The sequence below is a fragment of the Pseudochaenichthys georgianus genome, chromosome 4, assembly GCF_902827115.2.
Source record: "Pseudochaenichthys georgianus chromosome 4, fPseGeo1.2, whole genome shotgun sequence".
Taxonomy (NCBI): Eukaryota; Metazoa; Chordata; class Actinopteri; order Perciformes; family Channichthyidae; genus Pseudochaenichthys; species Pseudochaenichthys georgianus.
This window is the reverse complement of record NC_047506.1, coordinates 14982084-15006039: the sequence shown is the minus strand read 5'-3', so window position 1 is coordinate 15006039 and position 23956 is coordinate 14982084. Positions and strand designations below refer to the sequence as shown.

At 37.9% G+C, this 23956-nt stretch overlaps 4 protein-coding genes across 4 annotated transcripts; all 4 read left to right on the top strand.

The window, feature by feature from the left end:
• The first annotated feature begins 1480 nt into the window (after positions 1 to 1480).
• LOC117445583 (receptor-transporting protein 3-like) lies at positions 1481 to 2925 on the top strand. The gene is made up of 2 exons (XM_034081329.2): positions 1481 to 1873; positions 2307 to 2925. The coding sequence occupies exons 1-2, from the start codon at positions 1725 to 1727 to the stop codon at positions 2641 to 2643; spliced, it is 486 nt and encodes a 161-aa protein (XP_033937220.1). The 5' UTR covers positions 1481 to 1724; the 3' UTR covers positions 2644 to 2925.
• A 638-nt stretch (positions 2926 to 3563) lies between these two features.
• On the top strand, positions 3564 to 5516 carry LOC117445359 (receptor-transporting protein 3). The gene is made up of 2 exons (XM_034080978.2): positions 3564 to 3784; positions 4305 to 5516. Exons 1-2 carry the CDS (start codon positions 3636 to 3638, stop codon positions 4636 to 4638), a joined length of 483 nt encoding a protein of 160 aa, XP_033936869.1. The 5' UTR covers positions 3564 to 3635; the 3' UTR covers positions 4639 to 5516.
• A 1642-nt stretch (positions 5517 to 7158) lies between these two features.
• Positions 7159 to 11586, top strand: LOC117445559 (5-hydroxytryptamine receptor 3C-like). The gene is made up of 10 exons (XM_034081300.1): positions 7159 to 7185; positions 7341 to 7398; positions 7742 to 7905; positions 8243 to 8287; positions 8421 to 8527; positions 8925 to 9094; positions 9543 to 9703; positions 10010 to 10220; positions 10898 to 11074; positions 11303 to 11586. Exons 1-10 carry the CDS (start codon positions 7159 to 7161, stop codon positions 11584 to 11586), a joined length of 1404 nt encoding a protein of 467 aa, XP_033937191.1.
• Positions 11587 to 17673: 6087 nt separating this feature from the next.
• LOC117445557 (5-hydroxytryptamine receptor 3A) lies at positions 17674 to 22948 on the top strand. Its single transcript, XM_034081298.1, has 9 exons — positions 17674 to 17728; positions 18232 to 18395; positions 18619 to 18663; positions 18812 to 18921; positions 20015 to 20184; positions 20446 to 20606; positions 21074 to 21284; positions 21949 to 22259; positions 22691 to 22948. Exons 1-9 carry the CDS (start codon positions 17674 to 17676, stop codon positions 22892 to 22894), a joined length of 1431 nt encoding a protein of 476 aa, XP_033937189.1. The 3' UTR covers positions 22895 to 22948.
• Positions 22949 to 23956: the final 1008 nt, after the last annotated feature.

Sequence of the window (23956 nt, the reverse complement as noted above, 5' to 3'; positions counted from 1 at the left end):
CGTTGACACATAGGAAGCCAGTGTAAAGACTTCAGAACAGGAGTGATGTGATCCACTTTCTTAGTGTTAGTGAGGACTCGAGCAGCGGCGTTCTGAATTAGCTGCAGCTTTCTAATAGATTTTTTAGTGAGACCTGTAAAGACACCATTGCAGTAGTCCAGTCTACTGAAGATAAAAGCATGGACAAGTTTTTCCAAATCCTGCTGTGACATTAGTCTTTTTATCCTAGATATATTCTTTAGGTGATAGTAGGCTGATTTAGTAACTGTTTTAATGTGACTGTTGAAACTCAGGTCAGAGTCCATGACTACACCTAGATTTCTGGCTTTATCTGTTGTTTTGAACATTGCAGACTGAAGCTCAGCGCTAACTTTTATACGTTCTGCCTTGGCTCCAAAGACCATTACCTCAGTTTTATCTTTGTTTAATTGGAGAAAGTTCTGACACATCCAGTCATTGATTTGTTCAATGCACTTGTTTGAATTGGAGCATAGTCTCCTGGTGAAATGGTTACGTAAATGTGTGTGTCATCCGCATAGCTATGGTAACTTATTTTGTTGTTTTTCATTACGTAAGCCATTCTACTAATGCTGGACAGGTTTTCAGTGGCTGCACAATAAACAGCAACATACACATTAATGTAAATAAAAAGCCAAATAATGGATCAACGCTCTCTGTCTAATATGTTCGCTAGCTGTTAGTGTTGTTGCATAGCAACCACCTCGCACTATGTTTCGCGCAGAAGGCAACGGAGGGACTATTTTATTTTGAACATCATTATTTACTAATAAAAACTATTTAAATTAGAGTGTGTACTTTTCTTTCATATTACCACACTTGGTAACCGTTTTATAAAAGCAATAGCTCACTTCAGGCCGTGATATATGCTCATTATATCACAGCTAAGGAGCGTGGTATATCATATTAGTCTACCTATAATATACATGAACTTGGACAAATAAAAATAAAACATAACTACAAAAGAAAAATTAAATTAAATAGGACTGGAAATATGTGGACATGTGACATAAATGTATCTAAGGAAAATACAATGAAAATATGAAAACAAATTTTAAAAGTAATACCATGTACAGACAGTTTATCTAATCTAATGGTAAAGAAGTTGAGTGTTGCAACTGTAGTTTTCTGAATGGATAGTAGCACTAAGTATACAAATATAGTCCCAATGATGTTTGTCAATGTAACGCTATATACAATGTGAACATGGTAATGTAATATGTAGTGTCTGGCGTCATCAAACATATAGTAAATATGACTTTATGTTTCAATTTTCGGGAATTCAGATAACAAAAAAGACAAGAGAGAATAACATCAACAGGGGGCAGCGTTGCACTGTGTTGCATGAATACAACTTAAAAACATTTGAGTTTCATTTCTCTTGCAGTCCATCACAAGGGAGTGTTCAATGTTAGGCAACCTAACAACCCAAACTCACACAAAGCTATTACCTTTTCATCAGATGGGTTCTGCCTTGATTGAATTGATCTACAAATAGACAACCTGCAAACAAAGTTATCATAATACACCATACAGGTTTCCACATTTAGGTTTCATTTCCTTGAATCTATTTTTGGTAGAGTGCCCACTGCCCTCCCTAAACCTATAAAGAGTCACCGGTGCTCACACGTTGTTTGTATACTGTAAAAATCAGCTGTCAGTGTTTTGTCTCTTTCTCAGCCACCAGCATCATTGGCACTGACAGGATGACAGATCCGGAGTGGACTAGGAAGTTTCAGATCACAACAAGAGATCTTAAACATGGAGACTCCTGGCGTCTGGAGTTTGATGAGAATCTTGTGGATGTTCGCCAAAAACCAGGCTGGAAGAAGTGTATTGTGCACACAGGGGCGAGGTCAGTGTGATGGACTATTACTGTAGTTGGTGTAAGATAAGATAAACCTTGACTGACCCCAAAGGTAAATTCAGTGTGTGTGGTATTTCATAGATAGATAGTGAATGCATTTTGTATATTAATGTTTGAATCTCTGTCTATGTACATGCACTACTTTTGTTGCATGGACAAAGATCATGTAGTATTATTGTAGTGACTTGTGTGTAATTTGAGAGGAAATTATTCTTTCTTTATATTTTAACCTTTAAACTAGCTTATATCTATCAATATTGTTTAGCCAAATCATTTGGGTGGCCAAGTGATGTTTACAGTAAGCTAATATATAATTTATTTTTATTTTAGGAAATCGCTGCTTCGAAATGCTTAAGCTTAATCTTTCCAGTGTAACTTTGGTTGGTTTTCATTTAGCTAAAGTGCCTCTATCATTTTTAAGGTTTCGATGCTCCAAGTGTAGCAGAGGCTGGTCTTCTAACATGGTGATGGTGGTCTGCCACATGCAATTGAGAAACGGGGAGGGCGTTGTGAAGGTGAGGCCCTCTTGTCAGAAGTGTAAGGAGTGCAGCGAAGCCCCGATGGAGAAGCCCAGCATCCCCTCCGACAACATCTTCCCCCTCATGAATAATCTGGTGCAGAAGATAAGAGTAAAATGTTACAATGAAAACCTGGAACGAAAGAAGAAGCATTTTAGAAACTTTGACGGCAACAAACCCCATGAGCCTGCTCATTGTGAAGCCTGTATGAGAGGCTTCTGTCCAAAGAACCGCTCTTAAATCAGCTTTATTGTTTATACAACAAAAAAAATGATGGATTTGTTTCAGGCTTTTCAATAATATGTCATGCCTCAGCTAACATTATTAAAATAGGAGTTACTCCTTGTCATTCTGTTGCATTCAAGTACATGTAAGCTTTCATATAATTATTCTTGTTGGTTTTTCCTTGTTGTGTGTTCTATTACAAATGTAAATATGTTTCTCAAAAGCATTAAAGCAGCCTTCTTACAAAGAAATGTAAATCAGAAGATTTTACAAGCAATAAACTAAACATGTTTGTTATTTCCGTTTGGGTGTTTTCTGTTTTCAAATAAATGAACACACCACACACAGACACACACACACACACACACACACACACACACACACACACACACACACACACACACACACACACACACACACACACACACACACACACACACACACACACACACACACACACATACTGTACACACATACAAGACAAGTCAACATAATAACAGCAAGTGGCAGTGTTGCATGAATACAACAGGAAAGAGTTTCAGTTTCATTTCTTTTGTAGTTTTCATAAGTGAAAGCTATGAAGTTTTTATGAAGGACTCAGGAAAACATCATATTTAGGTTAATACACACTAATCACATTTTTTTTTTGTGCAACTTATTTGTAAATGAAACTTAACTTTTAGTCAACTAAAACTATTTAGTCAATACTAGTCATAAATCACTCAGTCATAAATGCATTACATGGGTGTTACCTTCTCTTCATGTCATACACAAATGCTGTTGGTATATTTATAAGACGTGGCATCTGCCCCATTAAAACAACCTTGTCACTCCTCATTCCAAGGGCTGTTGACATCTAGACTCGAAACTTAAGGAAACCAGGTTTCTGTTTTTAAGTTTCATTTTCATGAACTCTATATAAGGCTACATGAGTCAGCTGTTAGTGTGTACAGATCAACTGTTAGTGTTTTGTCTCTTCAGTCATCGTCACCACTGGCACTGACAGGATGGCACAGCCGGAGTGGATGAGTATTTTCCAGATAAAAACAAATGATCTTCCAGAAGAAGACTCCTGGCGTCTGCAGTTTGATGACAATATTGTACCTGACAGCCCGAACTCTGGATGGAAGCAGTACATCAGGAACACCAGTGCATGGTCAGTGAACAAGTATACTGTAAATTGATATAGGTGCTGTGTGTATATAGATATGGTATACCATACGTTAGGTTAATATAAAGTATAGTTTAGTGGATGCATTTGGTTTATAAAGGTTTGTTTATGTACATCTACTGGTACCTAAAGAGCAGTGTGTTGGATTTATAATTTATTTGACAGATATAGAAAATAATCATTACAACTATGTTTCTTTACATGTCCTTATAGGAATAAATGGTCGCCTGTTTAGTGGACCAAAATGGGTCCCCACAAATTAAATTAGGTACATTCTAGGAAAGGATAAGGGTCAGGTTAGGGTTAAGGAATTGAATGTAAGTTCATGCTTTTTACAGTGTAACAAAAGCTTAGTTATGGAGTTAGAGTTCTATTTGTGAAACATAAATAACATTATTGAGAAGATCATATGTTTTGGACTGGAAACCCTTATAGCAGAGTATTTGTCATTTTGTTAAAGGGCCAGTGCAGAATTCAAGTAACTTTGGTCCTCTGTCATGTTAAGGTTCAAATGCACCTCCTGTGGGAGAGGCTGGCCATCCAACAAGGTGATGGTGCTCTTCAACATGCGCCTGACAAAGCGGGAGGGCGTGGTCAAGGTGAGGGCCTTCCGTCAGAACTGCAAGAAGTGCAGCGCAGCTCCGATGGAGAAGCCCACCATCACCCCCGAAAACATAGACATCCTCCTGGAGAATCTGATGAAGAAGATAAGAATAAAATGCTACCATGAAGACCTGGGCGAAGCACAAACACCTTATCAAACCCTTGAAGTCAAAAGTCCCCATGAGCCTGCTCATTGTGAGGCTTGTATTGCAGGCTATTGCTCTCAAAGCTCTTAATTTGAAATATTAATATATTTGTCTCAGGCTTTGTGTAACACACTTTAGTAAAGAATCAATTGTATTTGATCTCCTCTCCTTTCTTGCCGTGTCATTGTTGGTTGCTTCTATCATACTTACAGTATAAACAATAGTCAAGTGCATGCAAGCTTTTATATTTATTCTTTTTGGGAGTCAAAAGTCCTTAACATATGAAGTTGTCTTCTCCAAAGCATTAAAATAACATTCTTACAATCAGAAATGTTGGGAATAATTGAAGTATATACAAACAATAATGGTGTGAATGTGTTCTGTTTTCAAATACTTTTGTCTGATTTTAAATGTAATGTATGATTATTGCACAAAAAGGAAAGATATAAGCATGTCAATGAATTTGGACACTTGAAGTACAGTTTTTATAAAGTAGTCACTAAAATACCAGTAAACTAATCTTTAAACAGTACAATGTTTAACCCATAAGAACCCAGACCCATTTCTACTTTTGGGGAGATTAAGGGGAAGACAATTTAGACTAAATTGTTATAATTCGTATTAGTTTTCCCTGTTTTATTTTGCTCAGTCAAGATCTGCTTTCCTGTTTTATTTGTGAAAAGTGTTCACCCCCCCGTCTTGTCTGTTGCTTCCTGTCTCTGTGTTCCCTCCTGCTTGATTACCCGATTGTGTTCACCTTGTGCGGTGCCCCTATGTTTTCTCCTCCCTCCCCACCTGTGTCTTGTTCGTGTGATTGGTCTTGTTGTGTGCATTTAAGTTCTGTTTTTCTTGTTGTGAGTTTGGAAGTCGTTGGAAGGATTCTGTTCTGAGGGATTTCATGTTTTACCTTGCCTGATTTTACTTTGTTGCCTGTTACGCAATTAAAGGATTTTTTGATTTTCAACCAACCTTCTGCATTTGCCTCCTGTCTACCATGCCCTCCAGTCGTGACATAAATAGAACACATAGAACACATTTCTATGTAACTCCCCCCCCCCCCCCCCCCCACTCTTATTTATAACTTAATTAATGAGGATGATTTTTTTGTTTAAATTAGTTTGAACATTGAAGAATAAAGAATATATTAACTAAAAATACCATTATTGAATCAGCTAAATTAACTGAGCAGATCATAATAATATTTCTGATTGTGCATATTTGTCACTCCAGGTTTACTGTGAACGTTTAGAGTTAAAGTCCAGATGTGACATCAGTGTCACAGCGATATTTATCTCATTTGTTTCATATCAACTTAATCAAGAAATGTTTCCACAAAAGGTTAAATCTAATAAAGGACATGTTATGTAAGCATTTTAATTCTTAAATGGCTTGAATTGTACCTTTAGCAACAACAAAAAAAGCTTTTGAAATGTGGTTAGTTCTGTCACATGTGTTAGTCTGACACATATTGGACATGTTGTTATGGGAACACGAAATCACATGACCTGGCCCATGACTCACCAGACTGTTCAGGGTGTGTCACTGATACTTCATGGGATAAAAACAAGGCTAAAACTATAGATGGAACTTTCCAGAACATTTAAATGTCATGTAACACCTGTGTCACGGTGGGCCCTTATGGGTTAAAAAAAAATAATAATTAAAAAAAAAGGGACATTTTGCACACAGTAGGTCCTTTTTTATGCATGGTATCAGTCGTAAAGTGTCTGTGTCAAACACGAAGTGAGTGATGCACTTTATCTATAACACAGCACATTTCCTCACACTTCATTAACACAAGATTAATCAAAGAAGAATACTGCCTGGTGTTGGTGAAAAGCCTCAAGGATGTTATACATTTCGAAGCAATTTAGTTACAATAACATTTTTTTTTTTTTAAATCACATTCTGTAGAGCAATATAATATAAAGAAAGGTTGTTTTTTTCCCCGTGGTATGTATGTGTTTTGTACCATGTTTTTCTGTGTTTCTGCTTAAATAAATAAAAAATGTGATGGAAAAAAGAAAAAGAAGAAAGGTTGGTTTGCAACCGGACAACATACTGTAATGAAAAATGTAAATAGTTTGTCATGCAGGACACCAGAGGACACATGTTTCTCAAAGGCCCTCCACTCTTTATTTGCGTACAACCAGCATGTGTGACGCTGATGCCGCTGTGGTCAGTCTTCACCGTCCTCAAGTCACACCGTGTGGTACAAAACATAAACGGTGGTTTATGTTTGTTTTATATGAAACCACCTTCATGGAAAGTAGCCGCCTTGCATTTCCCACATCATTTGCCAGGGGTTTGTCCACATCACGCTTGGATTACTTTGGCAGTTTGTATATCTTGGACACCAACGCTGAATTTAGTCTTGCTGAAGTGAGTTTTCTGGTGGTAAGTGGTGGGTATGCCTTTGCTTTCTGACAATGGTTATTCACAGTTATATATGACTCTCCTGTTCATGCAATTGACAAATAAAGCAAATGTTCTCATAGAGCAGTGTGATAATTATTATTATTATTATTGTGTGATTTCCAGGCATGTGATACGGTAAAAAGTGCTTTCATCTGACAACTGTAGAAAGATAAATATTCAACTCTTGACATCATGACACCTAAGGGGGCTACACTGAAGGTAAAGTATCTCCTAACCTTACATGTTGTGTATGTTTTCTGTGTTATTTTCTAAGGTTAAATACAGCATTTGGTTAAATCTGATATAAATCTATAATTAGTGCTTTTAGTTACTTACATTGACAAATTAATGTAATTGTTGTTTTTATATTCTAGGGTCTCCCTCCACCATCAGTCATGGCCACTGTGGTCATGTTTCTCATTCTGATACCAGGTAAGAGCTTTTTTGGAAAGCACAATTTTAAGTAATAGGCCTGCTTACATAAAATAAATCTAAAAACAAATAACACAAAGGAATGATAAAATGCAGGTTAATGTGTACTGCATGCACAATTATACTATGTTGTATGTATGCAATGTTGTCTGCCAAATGCAGGAAGATTTAAATTCCTTTATACTTTTTATTAATATTCTTAAAGAAATTCCATTGAATTCCCAGTGATTATTGTGAATTAAAGCTCAGGCAATCTTCTTACACATTATTCTAGTGACATGCAGATCTATAAAGTCCAAAAACTTTTTTTATAGAGCTTTTCCTTTTTTAATCTTCTTCTCAGCTGCGGATAGTGCTATCCAGATAAACTGCTCTGAACCGAGCCAGCCCGCCCTGCTGGAGGCTCTGGCTCCAATCTTTAACCTGAGCGCCATACGACCTGTCATGAACTTGACCACCTGCACCAACGTCAACATATCCTTCACCATGTATGGGATACTAGGAGTGGTATGTTTCAGCTCTTAGTAAAGGATCATTTACAATCTGAATGTGGCTTTTGTCTTAGAATTAAACTCTTCACTTACATGGTATAGGCAAATCACTTAAAAGTTATTTGTATACCAGTATGAGCTTTATGATTGTATATTATACAGTATATTTAGTATTGATAAATCACCATAAAAGCAACATCATCTGTTATACTGCTTCTTTCTTCAACCAAATCTGATTTAAACCGCTTCTTTCTGGGCTCCACTGAGACTTCTTTTCGGATTTAAATGGTCCCAAATAAATATCTTAAAACAGCAACACCTTCGGTCTTAAACCATCTCTTCTTGTCTTCCAGGATGAAAAGGGTCAACTCTTGCTTACCTACCTTTGGCAGGATTTTGTACGTATTCCAATGATCCATCATTACGTCTTAATCATTAATGACTGGATAATGATGGGATATGTTAGTGAATTATGTGAATGTACCATACATTATACAAGATCTGTGCACTGACACCGCTTTTTTTATTTAGTGGTGGATGAACGAGTTTGTCCGCTGGGATCCAAAGCAGTGTGGCTCCGATAAGATTTCTCTTCCCAGGAAAAAGTTTTGGGTGCCAGATATTGTCATCAATGAATTGTGGGTATACAGTATATATGCATCCTTTACAGACAAGCAAATCATTTCGCAAAACAATTGGGAACTTTAGCTTTTATCAAACATCGCTCAAAAGCCATAAATAGTGCATTTTATTTAAGGATTATATTTGTTTAGTCATTTGGTGCGTGCTAGGGGGTATTTCCATCAGCAGGGCTGCATGTGTTCATTCATTGTGGTGAAAAAAAGATCTCCCAGAACTAGTTGACAGATTGTTGTGTGGTCAGATTAATGCTTAACATGTAATACTTTAAAATGTTGTCTTCTCGTGGGTTTTAGGGACAAGGGCACACCCATTTAAGTTCAGAAATATAAGGTGCAATGCTCTTGTTTTGCAGACATTTGACTCGTAACTGCTCTTCTTGTTCCTGTCTTGCAGTATGGATGAAAACACAGCTCCCTTTGTGCCGTATGTGTACCTGCACAGCGATGGTAGGGTGCACGATGCCTCACCAATCAGAGTGGTCAGTTCCTGTAACCTCGATATCTACACTTTTCCCTTCGATATACAGAACTGCACTATGACTTTCAACTCCTACATCCACCTGGGTAAGTCACTTCACCAAAGGTCTAATTTCCTTTCCTAAAATAACTCTGTATGCCAGGTTGAATGCCAGAAATGTAAATGCATATGTAAATAAGAGGCAGTAAATAGTTGTTAGCCCTAGCAAATTAAATGTTGAACGTGCAAACATCATCTTCACAACACATTTGCTTTTTTTTACCATGACCACCGACCAAACTTAAATATATACTCCATAATCATGTTTTTTCTTTTTAAAGTTTGTTATGAAGTTACCCCTGTGACCTCAGAGTTAGGATTATAAGTACACATTTGTGTTTCTTAACTGATAAAAATCATCAATGAAATGTAAAGAATCTAGAGTAGACCCACATTTACTTTAGAGAAAATATACATTTATATATGTATGTAATGTATATTGTGTGGCCTTAACTTTACAGGATTATATATATTTGTGATGTATTCTCTCACCAGCTAAGGACATAATGATTGTCCTGGATAGGGATGCAGAAAACATCACCAAGCTCTCCAAAAGCTGGATGACCACCACGGGAGAGTGGGAGCTGCTGGATATCACCTCCCATCACAGTCACAGAGATATCGAGGGGAATTACATTGATGAGCTTGTATTTCATGTAAGTGTGTGTCATTTTCACAACCTGGCCTTGAATTAAATTCCAGTCTCAGATTTCAAAGGTGTATATTTGGTTTTGAAGCAAGCATGTTTAAAAATGTTTTACTTTGCTTCATCATTCTGTCCTGTAATGTTTTTCATTTGTCAAACACACCTTATATAAGGCCCATTAAAATCATTCATTGTGTAGCTGCAGTTATTATACTGTATGGGGACTGTGTTACGACAGAAAAAGAATGTAAAAGCTCAGAGAAATGTTAAAAGTGCATGGAAAAGGTTCCAAAGGATTTGTTTCTTCTATCTGCAGGTCAGAGTGAGGCGTCGAGCCACCCTGTATGTGGTGAACCTGCTGATCCCCAGCTGCTTCCTCATCACAGTGGACCTCTTCAGCTTCCTGCTGCCCCCCCAGACTGTGGACCGTTCCTCCTTCAAGATGACCCTCATCCTGGGATACACTGTCTTCCTGCTCATCATGAACAACCTACTGCCTATCACCGGAAACACCATTCCTCTCATAAGTCAGTGTTCATTGTATTGACTGAACCCTGTTAAAATATTAATGTTTGACCAGTATAAACAGCTGTCCACCTGTTAAACAGTGTTGAGCAGAGGTGGGAAGTAGTGGAGTACAAATACTTTGTTACTGTACTTAAGTACATTTTTACTTCACTCCACTACTTATTTTTCTGATGACTTTTTACTTTTACTTCTTACATTTTTAACAGAAATACCTGTACTTTTACTTCTTACATTTTCAAAACAGGCTTGTTACTTTAGTTTTAATCTGCGTTTGATGGCGTGATCATTATTATTTAGATACATTGCATGCCTATTGATTTTAACACGATCCGTGTATCCATCATCCTTTCCTGGTCTTCTCTAAAGAAAAGGGACCAATGAAAACGTTGTCCTTTTGTTCAGAATCGAAACATTCATTAGCTAAGAATGACGTGATTGTTCTATTAATATAAAGTGAGGTCAGTTACTCTTTAAAACAGTTGGTAGTTATGGATACTTTTTACTTAAGTACATTTCGAAGCCCATACTTCTTTACTTTTACTTGAGTAAAGAAGTTTAGTCAGTACTTCTACAGTATTTTTAAACACTGTACTTCTACTTGAGTAAAGGATGTGTGTACTTCTGCCATCTCTGGTATTGAGTGAGTGCCAACCTGTTTCCTGCCTCTCTCTGCCAGATGTGTTCTTCTCCCTCTGCCTGGCTCTGATGGTGACCAGTCTGCTGGAGACTGTCCTCATCACCAACCTGCTGTGTGGCTCGGCCAACTTCTCTCCCGTCCCTCGCTGGGTCCGAGTGTTTGTTCTGGAAATTCTGGGCTGTCTGGTTTGCCTGCCTCAGAAGACTAAAGAAAAGAGTACATTCTGTACGAAATATAGGCTTTTAAGATTTAGATAAGATTAGATCAGAAGCACTTTATTGATCCCAATTTGGGACATGTTTGCGTTGCAGCAGCATAAAAAGGCAATGTACATATATGTACATTTCATAAAATGACTAGTACAGAGTAATTAAGATGGATGTTGTTTATACACACACACCACTTAGAAGAAGTGAATTTAATAATTGTTTCTTTCAAAACTAGGCATGAAACCCTACGCTGAGGCAACACAGCAGAAAGCTGACGGGCCTCCAGAAGAGAAGGGGCCAGCGCTGGAGGACAAGGCCCTTCAGGAGCTCAGGAGCCTGGGTAGGGACCTCCAGGCCATCCGCCTCCAGGTGCAGCAGCAGGAAGGAAGCCAGAGCTCGCAGGAGTGGATCCAGGTGGGTTTCATCATAGACCGCCTGCTGTTCGGCCTCTACATCCTCTTCATATCAGTCAGCTTCGTTACCATCATCATAATCTGGGGGAACTCATACAGCCCATAGACAATGGCTGTCTGTTGAAAGGGGCAACATTCATGACTGAAACAGTTGTCGAGTAATAATCACTTTGATAATTGTATTGTTTTGTTTGGTAACAATATATTAAACATATTCTTAATCTATTGTCTTACTTTTACTCATAACCTATGGTCAAACCATCACTACCGGATATTATATTTACTTTATCCCATTTATATAGTAGTTCTTAGCATTTTAAGCGGTTGTATCTGCATTCGTTATATTTGATTCATATAATTGCATTCATTGTGCCATTCTAAAATCATTGGAAATCCTTGTGAAAGAAATAAAATTACTTGAAAAAAATTTCATTCAGCTTTCAATTGACATTTATTTCAAACATAATAAGCATGTTCAAATTGTTTTCCTATTTATTCATTAATTGTAATGCCAGTATTGCATCCTATATTCTATTACTATGGACATCCAATCACAAGACTTTGAACATAGCTGCAGTGATAGGTCAGGCACTGATGGCTCACAATCATGCTGAAGGTTTTGGATGAGGTTAGGGTTAGGGTTAGGGTTGGAAGCTTTGCTGTCCTAATATCACTGAATAGTATTGTATCTAGATATCCCTTACAACCAAGGGACTGAGACTAGTATGCACGGCCATCATTTCTGCAATATAGTGAATGTTGTATTCAAACTATACATAAAAAACATGGTTTCACTTTTTTCACTATTTTTGTATTCTTATCTATTATTTCTTTGTAGGTAAATAGATGTTATTTATTATGTATGAGCAGGAGGGTAAGATTATTTGCCCAAACATAACCCTGGTGTGCTGTTGATCACATTTAAATGTAAATCAAACTGAAACATGTTCATTGTTTTCTCATGTTGACAACCTTGATACTCAAAATGTCCCTTTTTTATTTTTTAAATATAGTTATTTGAATCTGGATATTTTCGGAGGGTTTCCTACTGATGGGATTCAGAGCTTTCAGACATGCCACATTTTAAACAAATTCACGTGGCTTCTTAAAGTGCACCCACACTTACAAACACAATTATACATATTTCATTTTCACTTTTCTAGAGTCTGTTCAAGTCTGTATTTTTCACCTAAAATGTGAAACAAAATAGCCGAAACCACCCGCACATCACTCAAACTAACAATGGCTTTTGACCCAATGTTAATGTTTTTAGCGCTGCCCGCTGAAAGTCAAGCCTTCTAAGGTTCTATTAATCTTCATCTCTGTGCTCATGCATGGTAAGTACAGCTCCTCCCCTAATAATGGGTTCATCAAGAAACTATACCATTTATTTTTTATATTTGAATCATTAATACGTTTGGGAAATGCCTTTACTTGCTACTAGTACGTGCAGTTAATGTGATTTGATAATCATAATGACAGATTTCTTTATTTCAGTAGCTCCGTGTAGTTCCATCATGCAGAACTGCTCTCGACCCGACACACCTTCCCTGCTGGAGGCTCTCCAACCGGTCTTCAAGCTAAACGAAATTCGACCTACCATGAATATTTCAACTCCCACCAACGTCAGCATTGGCTTTGTCCTGTTTGGCATTTTGGGCTTGGTAAGGGACACTATAAACCTGGCCTCACTTCATTTTCAGACCATAAATACTGTATGACGGATTGTTTGTTCTTCTTCAGGATGAAAAGGCTCAAGTTCTTAAAACGTATATCTGGCAAGATATGGTAAGTATTCTACAATAAACATCCTTATTTATCAAGCAACAGACCACTAGATACTACAGGACTTAAACTACCAAAAACAAATACTCTAACCTATTATTGTCCAATTACACCAACAAATAATACTGCTCTTTATTAATGTTGTTTCAATGGGAGTACAAGATATTTTAAAATGTCACCAGCTGGTAACATCTTAAAAAGCTGTAATATTTCCAATTACAGACCTAACTAGTTAGTTCTGGGTACCAGACGTGGTCATCAATGAATTGTAAGAGCAGCATTAGCTGTGGATTGACTAATTCACTAAAAGCTGTATTTATATTTTTTGTTTGGAGTATATATTTAAGCATTTTGTATTCGTACACAGAAGGTAGATATTACCGTTGATATTTACTGTCTTTTGTCTTTTCCTGTCCTGCAGTATGGAGAAGAATTCAGCTCCATTCGTGCCCTACAGTTATCTGTATTCGAATGGCTTCATGCTGGATTCACATCCGATCAGAGTGATCAGCTCCTGCAGACTCGATATCTACACGTTTCCATTTGACGTCCAGAACTGCAGTTTAAGCTTCAACTCCTATTTACACCGTAGTAAGTAGAAGATATTTAGTTATTATTGACATCATATACAGTATGTATAAGGTCTCACAAAAGCATTGACTCAATCATTTTTTCCGCTCAGAGGCTGTTCTGCAGATGGACATCTTTACCTCTGTAGAGGATATTTTATACCAATCAAAAAAAGTGATGACAACCATGGGTGAGTGGGAACTTATTGGTCTCACAGTGCAGACCATCACTCTACCAGCTGGGGGTGACAAATTGTACCAAGAGATTTGCTTCTTTGTAAGAACATACTGTTGACTTTCACCTTATTGTAATGCTTTATCTTATTTACACAGCATGAAAGCTAAGAGTAAGATGTAATAGTTGAAAAGTCTAGACTATTTTAGTCACCAAATATCTTATGATATATACAAATAATGTTAAGCTTAAGGGTAAAAAAATGATGAAACATGAATGCACCACAGCATATGGATGTATGCATGTACCATTATCATACACAGTAATATGAACATATGCAGTAGTCAGTTAAACCAAACCATTATACTGTATCCAAATGCTACAAATGTGAGTTTTATCCTATTTTTATGCTGTTAAAATGTAGAAAACTTTAACTGAGATTTAATGTCATAATTGAATTTAGCAGTTGATTACAGCTGTACTGTTATATAACTTGAGAAATGTGGTATACACTGCTACAGGTGACAGTGAGGCGCCGGGCCACCCTCTATGTGGTGAACCTGCTGATCCCCAGCTGCTTTCTCATCACAGTGGACCTCTTCAGCTTCCTGCTGCCCCCCCAGACTGTGGACCGTTCCATGTTCAAGGTGACCCTCATCCTGGGATACACTGTCTTCCTGCTCATGATGAACGACCTGCTGCCCACCACTGGAAACACTATTCCTCTCATAAGACAGTTGTCAGTAATGTTCTACTTGTGCAAGAACACACAATTCAAAAACGAGTTAATTATTACAGTATTATGGTAACTGAGTAAAGGTAATGCTCCCCAGTCCATGTTTAGGTTTTTGCAAGTAGGATATTTTGGTTCTTTGTTTGTTTTTGTTTTTTTATTTTCGTCATTATCATATTTTACTGTAAAAGCTCTGAAAAACAACTGTACACTAGCACCAAACAACTGCAGTTAGCAACTGGTTAGTGAACATAGTGGAGCAAGTAGAAGCCAGAACCAAATTGTTCCATTGGGTGTAAGTGGAGATCAAATGAGTAAACAGCAACTGTTCACTGGCACATTTGCACATTTTAGAGACATAAAAGGTGATAAACGTCATGTCAATGGCCTTAATCTTGCATTTTCCTGCCTGGACTTAACTTGGATTTTATTATAAATATCCCAGATGTGTTCCTGGGGCTGTGTCTGGCTCTTATGATGAGTAGTCTAATGGAGACTATCATCATCACCAACCTGCTGTGTGGCTCCGCTTACTACTCTCCAGTCCCTCGCTGGCTCCAAGTCTTGGTTCTTCAAATCCTGGGTCGCCTGGTTAGGCTTCCTCCAAAGCCCAGAGATCTAGAGGACACAGTCATCCAGAATCCTGCCACACAAGGTAGGTGTAAGGTGAAACATTTCTTGAAGTCAGCATGCAGAAAAACACATAAATAATCACAATTTCCATCACCTCATCTCCTCTGCAACAGAAATGAAAGTCTTCTCTGTGGTGGCAGCGGACAGCGAGGCTCCAAAACAGAAGGGACAGCTGAATAACGACAAGGCCCTTCAGGAGCTGAGGAGCCTGGGTAAGGACCTCCAGGCCATCCGCCTCCAGGTGCAGCAGCAGCAGCAGGGAAGAAGCCAGACCTCGCAGGAGTGGATCCAGGTGGGATCCATAATAGACCGCCTGCTGTTCGGCCTCTACATCCTCTTCATATCAGTCAGCTTCGTTACCATGATCATAATCTGGGTGAAATCATGAAACATATTCTGAGTTCGCTTTTTTCATATTTTGGGGGATTCTGAACTATTATTTGTTATCATGCTTTGTTGGTCGATAAAAAACATGATTTCTGTTATTCCTTGTCAATATACTTCGAAGAGCTTTTGAAAGAAGCTTTGTACATTTTGTACCCCTTTTAAAATACATTTGAATGTTTTGTCATGTATTTTCTTTTGTTGAAAATGGTCTTGTCTCTGAAACAAATATCCGAGAGTTTCTGAAACTCCTGTTGACTCTTCTCTTTCAACAATGATTTGCATACACTTACAAACTATTGGACTTACAGTAAAGACTCTAACCTCAAGGTATCTTCCAAACTTAACATGTGTCTTAAAGGTTCTTGGCTTCATTGAAAACATGCATCTCAACAGTAATAAAGGAGCGGCCATGGTCTTTCACCTTGTGTGTGTCCTTTTTGGTTTGCTTCTTATATTCAGATAAATGACTGAATATGAGTGATGAGCTAGAGTTTCAAAACAGATGATTGGAATATATCCACACAATCTCACCATTGTAACATGGTAATGCAATGTAAAGAAAACAAGCATGTTATACTTTCATAAGGAAAAACTGTGAGTTGAGTTAAGCCAATCAGAAGAAAGGTACACAATTTGTTTATACCGTTGACATTTGGCTTTAAGTTGATGGGACACCGACGTGATGGCAGATGTAAAGATGTTTATTTTCATCTGTTTTTCACTACTTCACGGTAAGAAAGAAAGTATAGGATCTTATAATAGTCTGTAGCCTACTTAATCAGTAAAATAAAAAAGAAAGAGGATCTGTTTAAAGCTTGATTTAACTTCCATTGATAACAAACTTTAAAGTTCAAGATGTTGGGAAGAAAATACAAGAGAAAACAAAATAAAATGGATCAATATTAAGTGTGTAATGTCATAAAGCATGTTGTTAAATAATTCATGAATAGTTTCTACCCTAATCCTGTAGTAGAGCTACGAAGGCGGACTAACCTTTGAGAGAACACATATACAATATATTTATATAACAAATATATCAGGATGGCCATGGCCCCCCCTGGCCCCCCCTGCTGGCGCCACTGGCACTCTCACCGCCGCGGCCCGGGTTCGATTCCTGGTCAGGGAACTGCTGTTTTGGGGCGGGTGAAATCTCAGACTACAGGTCATATGAAAACCGCACGGTCACCATTTCAAACCCTGCAATTTCGAAAATGAATAATTAGCATAAACGAATTGAAATAAATGTGTTCCTCCACTCAACTTTCTAGACAAGTGTAAAACCTTAATTAAGCACCTGGTAGCCTACGACTTGAGTCTGGAACAGATTTGAACTTTCACAGGTGGAGGTGTTGAAAAATAAAATGGTTCAATGCTTACTGGAGGTGTGGAACAACACGTCTTATGTTATTCAGAGTGTTTATGATCCATCTGCACATACTGTAATTCACTGTTATTTTCTAATAAGGTTTGTCCATTAAGACTGACTGTCCTCAGAAGGATAGCGAAATCAGTATGTGCTTGAGTCTGCAATATATTATATATAAGTTAGTAAAAGAAAATATGTCCACAATCTCCACAACACAAAAGTTATATTTTGTTTGGTATATCTTTGATATTGTACTTCTGTTTTTATTACTCATGTTATGGGGACAAAACTGATGACATTACGAGAACTCAGTAAGCATTTGGGTACAAAAGGGTTGTCCAAAAGTTAAGGGCCTAACTTAGTAAGGCATGTAGTGGGTGTTGTTAACAGTTAGTCTCAAGGGAATTATTGTTAGTCATTTCAATGTCCTGCTAGGTGCCAAAAAACAAGTGTCTGTGCATTTGAACAGCCTATAGGAGCTTTTAGCTTACCCCTGGTCAGATTGTTGGTTGTGGAGGATATTTAGTTCATCAAAAACTTCGAGCATGAATCCATCTCTGAAGAGAATCAGCATAATCTCAGCTTCACTCTTCATTGCAGGTAATGATGACCTATTTCTATTTACTACTTTATTGTTCATGATGAGTGACGCATGTTTAGCTCTGCAACAGAAAACATTCTTTCTAGTTCATCCTGCATGTTTCAAGTCTAAATGATCCTACAATGCAATGATATAGATGTCATATTTTATGTTTTGCCCAAGTAAATTATAATTGCTTGGATATGAGAATGTACAAATGGAGAAAAACACTTATCTATCATTCATCTATCCACTTTATTTACCATTTGTAATCATTCAATAGTAGAACAAATAATTTTGAGTCATTAAGCTATATTATACACATTTTAATATAAGAATGTCATTGTGATGTATTTTGTCCTTTAGTTTTACTCAAATTAATATTATAATATGAATATACAATTATGTTCAAACAAAGCTCGTTTTTTCAAGTCTAAAATGTTATTTTCATCTTATCTTATTTATGTTTGCAATAATATTATGTTGAGTAAACTATTTTTATAAACAGCCTCTCTCTGGTTAGTGTCTTTATGTTGTGGTAAACTGACCTGCAAAGAGGGACACAGCGGTCCGACCCATGAGTCCATGCTGGCTGTGTTTGACCTGAAGTCCTTCAGGCCAGCAGTGAACCTCAGCAACCCCACCATAAGTAACATCTCCTTCACCCTGTATGCTGTGCTGGGGGTGGTGAGTTTGTCCGTGAGCGGATCAGAGAAATCCATCCTTCCAATCTAAATCCAGATTAAAGAAGCTCTTAGAGAACCTTCATTATTGTAGAGAGAGGGAACTTAATTTTTGCAAAGATCTATCTCTGCAATTGATAATACATTTTGATACTATCAAAATCATGTGAATTGCTGTAAATCATTGCATTAGAACTTCACATTAACTAATGATTATTACATTTCAGAATGAGAAAACCCAAATACTCACTACCTTCTTGTGGCTGAGACAGGTATGTAGCATGGAAAGACATAATACACTGTCAAAAATGAAATGTAATCTGATGTACCATGTGCATGTAACAACAGAAGGATCACATACAGACATTATGAAATGTCAAGGCAAAAAAACCTTTTCTGACTCATTTTATTTCGCTGCAGTACTGGAGACATGAGTTTCTGGTTTGGGACCCTGATGAGTGTGACGGCGTCACCAAGATTTCTCTCCCCGCAGCGCAGCTCTGGTCTCCAGACATCATTGTTTATGAGTTGTAAGTTAACCAGCTGTACATAGTTTGTTATGTATGGTTCCTTCAGGGTTTTGTCACAAACTGTATGGCTCATAATAAACTTCAACATTTCTGAACTACATCCTAGGAAAAAGAAAAAATGATGATAAAAATATTATGTTGCTTTTTACGGCAAACAATCTCTGCAATTTTTTTATTAAGGGCGGTGATAAAAAAGCCTAAATAAACTAGGAGGTTATACTGGTTATAGTTGTGGGTACAAGGCCAAGGAAACATCATTTTGACACAGTCTGTACAGTCAGCATATAGAGTGTTTGCTTTTGGTGTTGTGCACTTGGAACAGACTGGAGATCATAGGTTTCCAATGGAAAAAGTCAGAACTGTAAATATTATTGTAATTATAGCCCACTATTCAGCTGCAACCAAGAGACAGATCTTGATGGGAAAATATCCCGCTTCCTGCCTGGACCAGAGTTTCTTGCACATCTTGAAGCTGACAAAGACCTTCAGGTCCCATCTGAAATAGGGCCGGAAACAAGCCTGCTCACTCACAATCAGGTGATACTAAAATGAAAACTGCTCTGTCGTGATCTTGTGCACCAGCTGCATCATTGCTCCCTTGTGTGGCAGCACGTACATCAGGCTCATCCCAAAGGCTATGGGTGGGGAAATGCCCATGGGGGGAAGAATTGCTCATCTTTAATATGATACCATAGCCATCGGAGAAATGTTCCATAAATGCAAATAGGTCTACTATTGGTCAAAAGATGGCCACAGGTTTGCCTCCTCTGTGTTGAAAAAACATACCACCTTGTGACGGTTCAGGGTATAGATGCAGGACCGACCATATTGTTCACAGTTTTTTCAGAACTAGAAAGTAGGGGGAAGGAGGTGGATTAGTGGATCCTGCTCAGGCAAGTGTGGGATATGACCATCTAATTTAGTTGTTAGTGTGATTATTTATCTATTGAAAACATATCTGACGAGACAGCTTGCAAAGCTGAGAGAGCAGAGAAGTGGAATGAACTGTGAAAGTGTTTTGTTTGTGATTTTGTTTCCTTAAGAAATTATACCTTTGTCCTTTTACTTCAACTGTGTCTTTTATCCCTTCCAGTGTGGATGACGATGTTTCCCAAGCGTGTCCTTACGTCTACGTCAACCACACCGGTCACATCCGCTGGGACAGGATGCTTCGGCTCGTCTCATCCTGCAACCTGGAGATCTTCAGTTTTCCTTTTGATGTGCAGAATTGCTCATTTACATTTGGCTCCTACATGCATACTAGTAAGAAAAAACGTTCTAAAATGTACACAATCACAAACTCATCTGGTCTTTTTGTTAATTTTATATATTCTTTCCAAAAAGTGTGAATCACGGCAACCACGAGGCGTCATTGGACATACGGTCCTAAATGAGCACATACAATATTAGGCACATAGGTCAAGTAGTTTGCAAGAGTAACTGATAAATGATTTATATAGATTAACTTGGATTGTGCTATATTTGACTAGTTTTCCCTCTCTCATTGTTTATTATCTTTCACAGTAAGGGATGTGAGGTTGGGTCCAGCTCTGACCTTTGAGGAAATGTCTGGAAATTCAAAGCGCTACCTGGAAGCCAGCGGAGAGTGGGAGCTAGTAGACATCCTGGGAGAGACATCCATCCTCACGTTTGGGATCGACCAGTGGGACATCATTACCATCTGGGTGAGTGCAGTCATAAAGAGTGGAACACAATGATAGTAAGGTTGTACAGGATTAAAGCAGCACAAGAGGCGATCAGGAGGTACAAATATGTAGATAAAAAATAACCCCAAACCTCCAAACACCAAGCAACAAACACCACACATGCTCAATATCAGTAGAGAAGGACAATGAGAGAATATATACCTATAAGTCAATGCTGTATTTACAACTTGATTGGGCTGCCCCTGAGTGGTCAAATCCGTTATTGCAGGTTTAACACATAATTAAAAAAGCAAAAATAAAACTGTTACTCAAGATTAACGTACACATATTGTCATTATAACATGTTCCTTCCGAATGCATATTTTCCTAAGATAAGTCAGTTTCATTATATGTTATGACAGATAACGTACCATGTTTTGGAAAAAAATGTTGTTGATGTCCAACACATGTAAAGGTGATTCTTTAAACTGCGCCTTGTTTACTAGGTGATCATAAAGCGGCGGCCGGTCCTCTACGTGGTCAACCTGCTGATCCCCAGCTCCTTCCTCATGCTCATCGACATCATGTCCTTCTACCTGCCCCCGCACAGTGTGGATCGCGCCTCCTTCAAGATGACCCTCATCCTGGGCTACACCGTCTTCCTGCTCATCATGAACGACCTGCTGCCCAGCACAGCCAACGGCACGCCCATCATAGGTCAGAGGTTGTGATGTAACCTGAGCATTCTCATAGCCTGGGTTATAGGTTTACCATCACCAACATCATGATAATGAAGTAGCTGATTCCAACCACCACCTATCTATTTTCTTAAATGGTTTCAATACGTTTATGTAATTTGCCCCTAAGTGGCAAAAGTTAATCAATGCAGTTTTGAGTTCCCCCCCTTGCTTTTTTCAAAACTACACAGCTGTCTTGTTGAGTGTTTATCAGATAATTAACACAGAGATATAAACTGAAAGGAATTGAAATGTAAGTATTGGATCTAGCAGAGTTTCTGAGTTTTAACATATTTTAATATTTTTATCATAACGGTCATTACATATTTTATGAAATGTAATATAATTGTATATTTTTTACATTTCCTAAATTCTGCTTTCGGGATGATGTTGAGAGTTAAAAACATACAGTGTAATGGGGTTGATTGAAGCTTTTTCAGTGGCCAATGGCTGTATTAAGATAGCATCAACGGGTCCCTTGCCTAATATAAGAGGGATACTCTCTAAAATAAATCACTGTACAAAGTAACTGTACTGATGGACAGATGTATTTTTGCTGCCTTCTGCTACTGAGGAAATACATTTTGTATATGTGACATATTTAATATGCATCCTTTGATCTCTCAATCTCTCCTTTAATCTAGGTATCTATTTCTCGGTGTGTCTGGCCCTCATGGTCATCAGTCTACTGGAGACGGTCATCATTACCAATGTCCTCCACCACAGCTCCATGAAATCTAAAGAAGTCCCAAACTGGGTGAGAGTGGTTGTCCTCAAACACATAGCCAACCTTATCTGCTACAAATGGCCAGAGGACGTCCAGCCGCCCTCTGAACCACAGGAAGACAAACCTCAAAGTTCAAATAGCAACTCGGAGTCATGGAACATCCAACCAGCCATCCAGACACCTGCCACGCACCCAAACACCAACGAAGGTAATCGAACTCTGTCCATTACAAATACTACTTCGCTGTTACTATTGCCAACTGGCTTGACCAATAAGAAATACAAGCTGTAATCTATGAAAAACAATTAATCGATTTATGTCAGGCAATGAAATATAACTATAATTACACAATTTAGCTTCTTCTGTGATTTAATTAGTCTCTTACATGTGAGGCATTTTTGTTTGCTTTATGTTATTTGGTTAGTAAGTCAAATGTAATTTTATTCTCAACATAAGTTGTTTTTTGGGGGGTATTTTAAGTTTGACATGGTAAGCAGCCTTTAATTCACCATTAGGTCAGATATGCTGATATTTCCTATTGTTCTAATTTAGTCATGCATGTGCTAAAGTTGTCAGTTTTAACAGTTACCGCTGGCATTCACTGGATGTAGACCCAGATTCCTTCTGTCACTGCTCTTCTGCCAGGTGCTGCTTCTATGCCTGAACTGAAACAGATCTGTCAATATATGGGAGACCTTCGTGCCCATCTCATCTCGCTGCAGAAGGAGAACGAGCTGACGGACCAGTGGTGCCAAGTAGGATACGTCCTTGACTTTTTGCTCTTCCGCGTCTATCTGCTGCTCATTTCATGTTATGCGATGGTCATCATCTGCATGTGGTGTGTCTGGATCAGCCAGACCTAAGTGATCTATTCAGGGACGGTTCAAAGTGTGTCTAAGTAATCATTTTAAAAGCAATCTGTGTAACTAGATTTCAGAACAATATGTGATGTTTGTGTTTCACTTTGTGTCCTGAAGTTATTTTTAAAAAACTAAATAATAAATACTTTGATCTTGAACATAAGTTGTTCATAAATCTAATCGGAGTCCCACAGGGTACAATTATCAGACCTCTAATATTCAACTTTTATGCTAAGCGAAACTATGAAAGAGTGCATGTTTGTTATATACGATAATATGACAACAATAAAAGGCTGCAAATAAATCTGTAGACCCAGTCTCTTTCCTTCCTTTTATCTTTGACAGGCAACAATGATCTCATGGGATCAAACAGACTGCTTACAATGAGGTGACATTTTGACTTTTGATTTTTGTTTCCATATAAAGATAAGTTGTTGTCCTCAATAAATCTTATTTTGCCTCAGCTTTTTATCTTGAACAAATCCTCAGCATTTGTAACATCCTCTAAGACATCTTTACACAGAACAGCTATGGAGTTGGTGGAAGAAATATAATCGTTTTGACTAATTTTCTTATTTCAGCAGATATCTTTGTCTAAATACCTAAATGAAATGAACAATACATGCTTAAACATAATGTCCTCTCAATTTTTGAATCTAGTTTTATGTGAATGTATGGGTTTAAACCATGGTAACTGTACACTGCCTAACAAAGCGTTATTGTTATTAAAAATGACTTCAGTTGCTTATATTTGGTTGTCACAAACCAAATCTATCACCTACCAGGAATAAATGAAATGGAGTAGTAATTATTTGGTCATTCAGTCTGAGCATAGGGCTTTCCTCTAAAACGTATGGACCCAAACTTGAAAATAATAGCACTATAAGACAAGTTATTTCTTAATGCTTTAGCACCATTTAATTAATGAGGATTCAATGTAATTTGGGTGTGTTGAGTCCTGCTAGCATCATGGTTCTGGAGATGGCAATGTCAGTCTGCAAGCCTAATTGCATTCCCATGACCCTCAGCTTTCTCTGAGTCTTGAGCAAATGATGTCTATGGTTA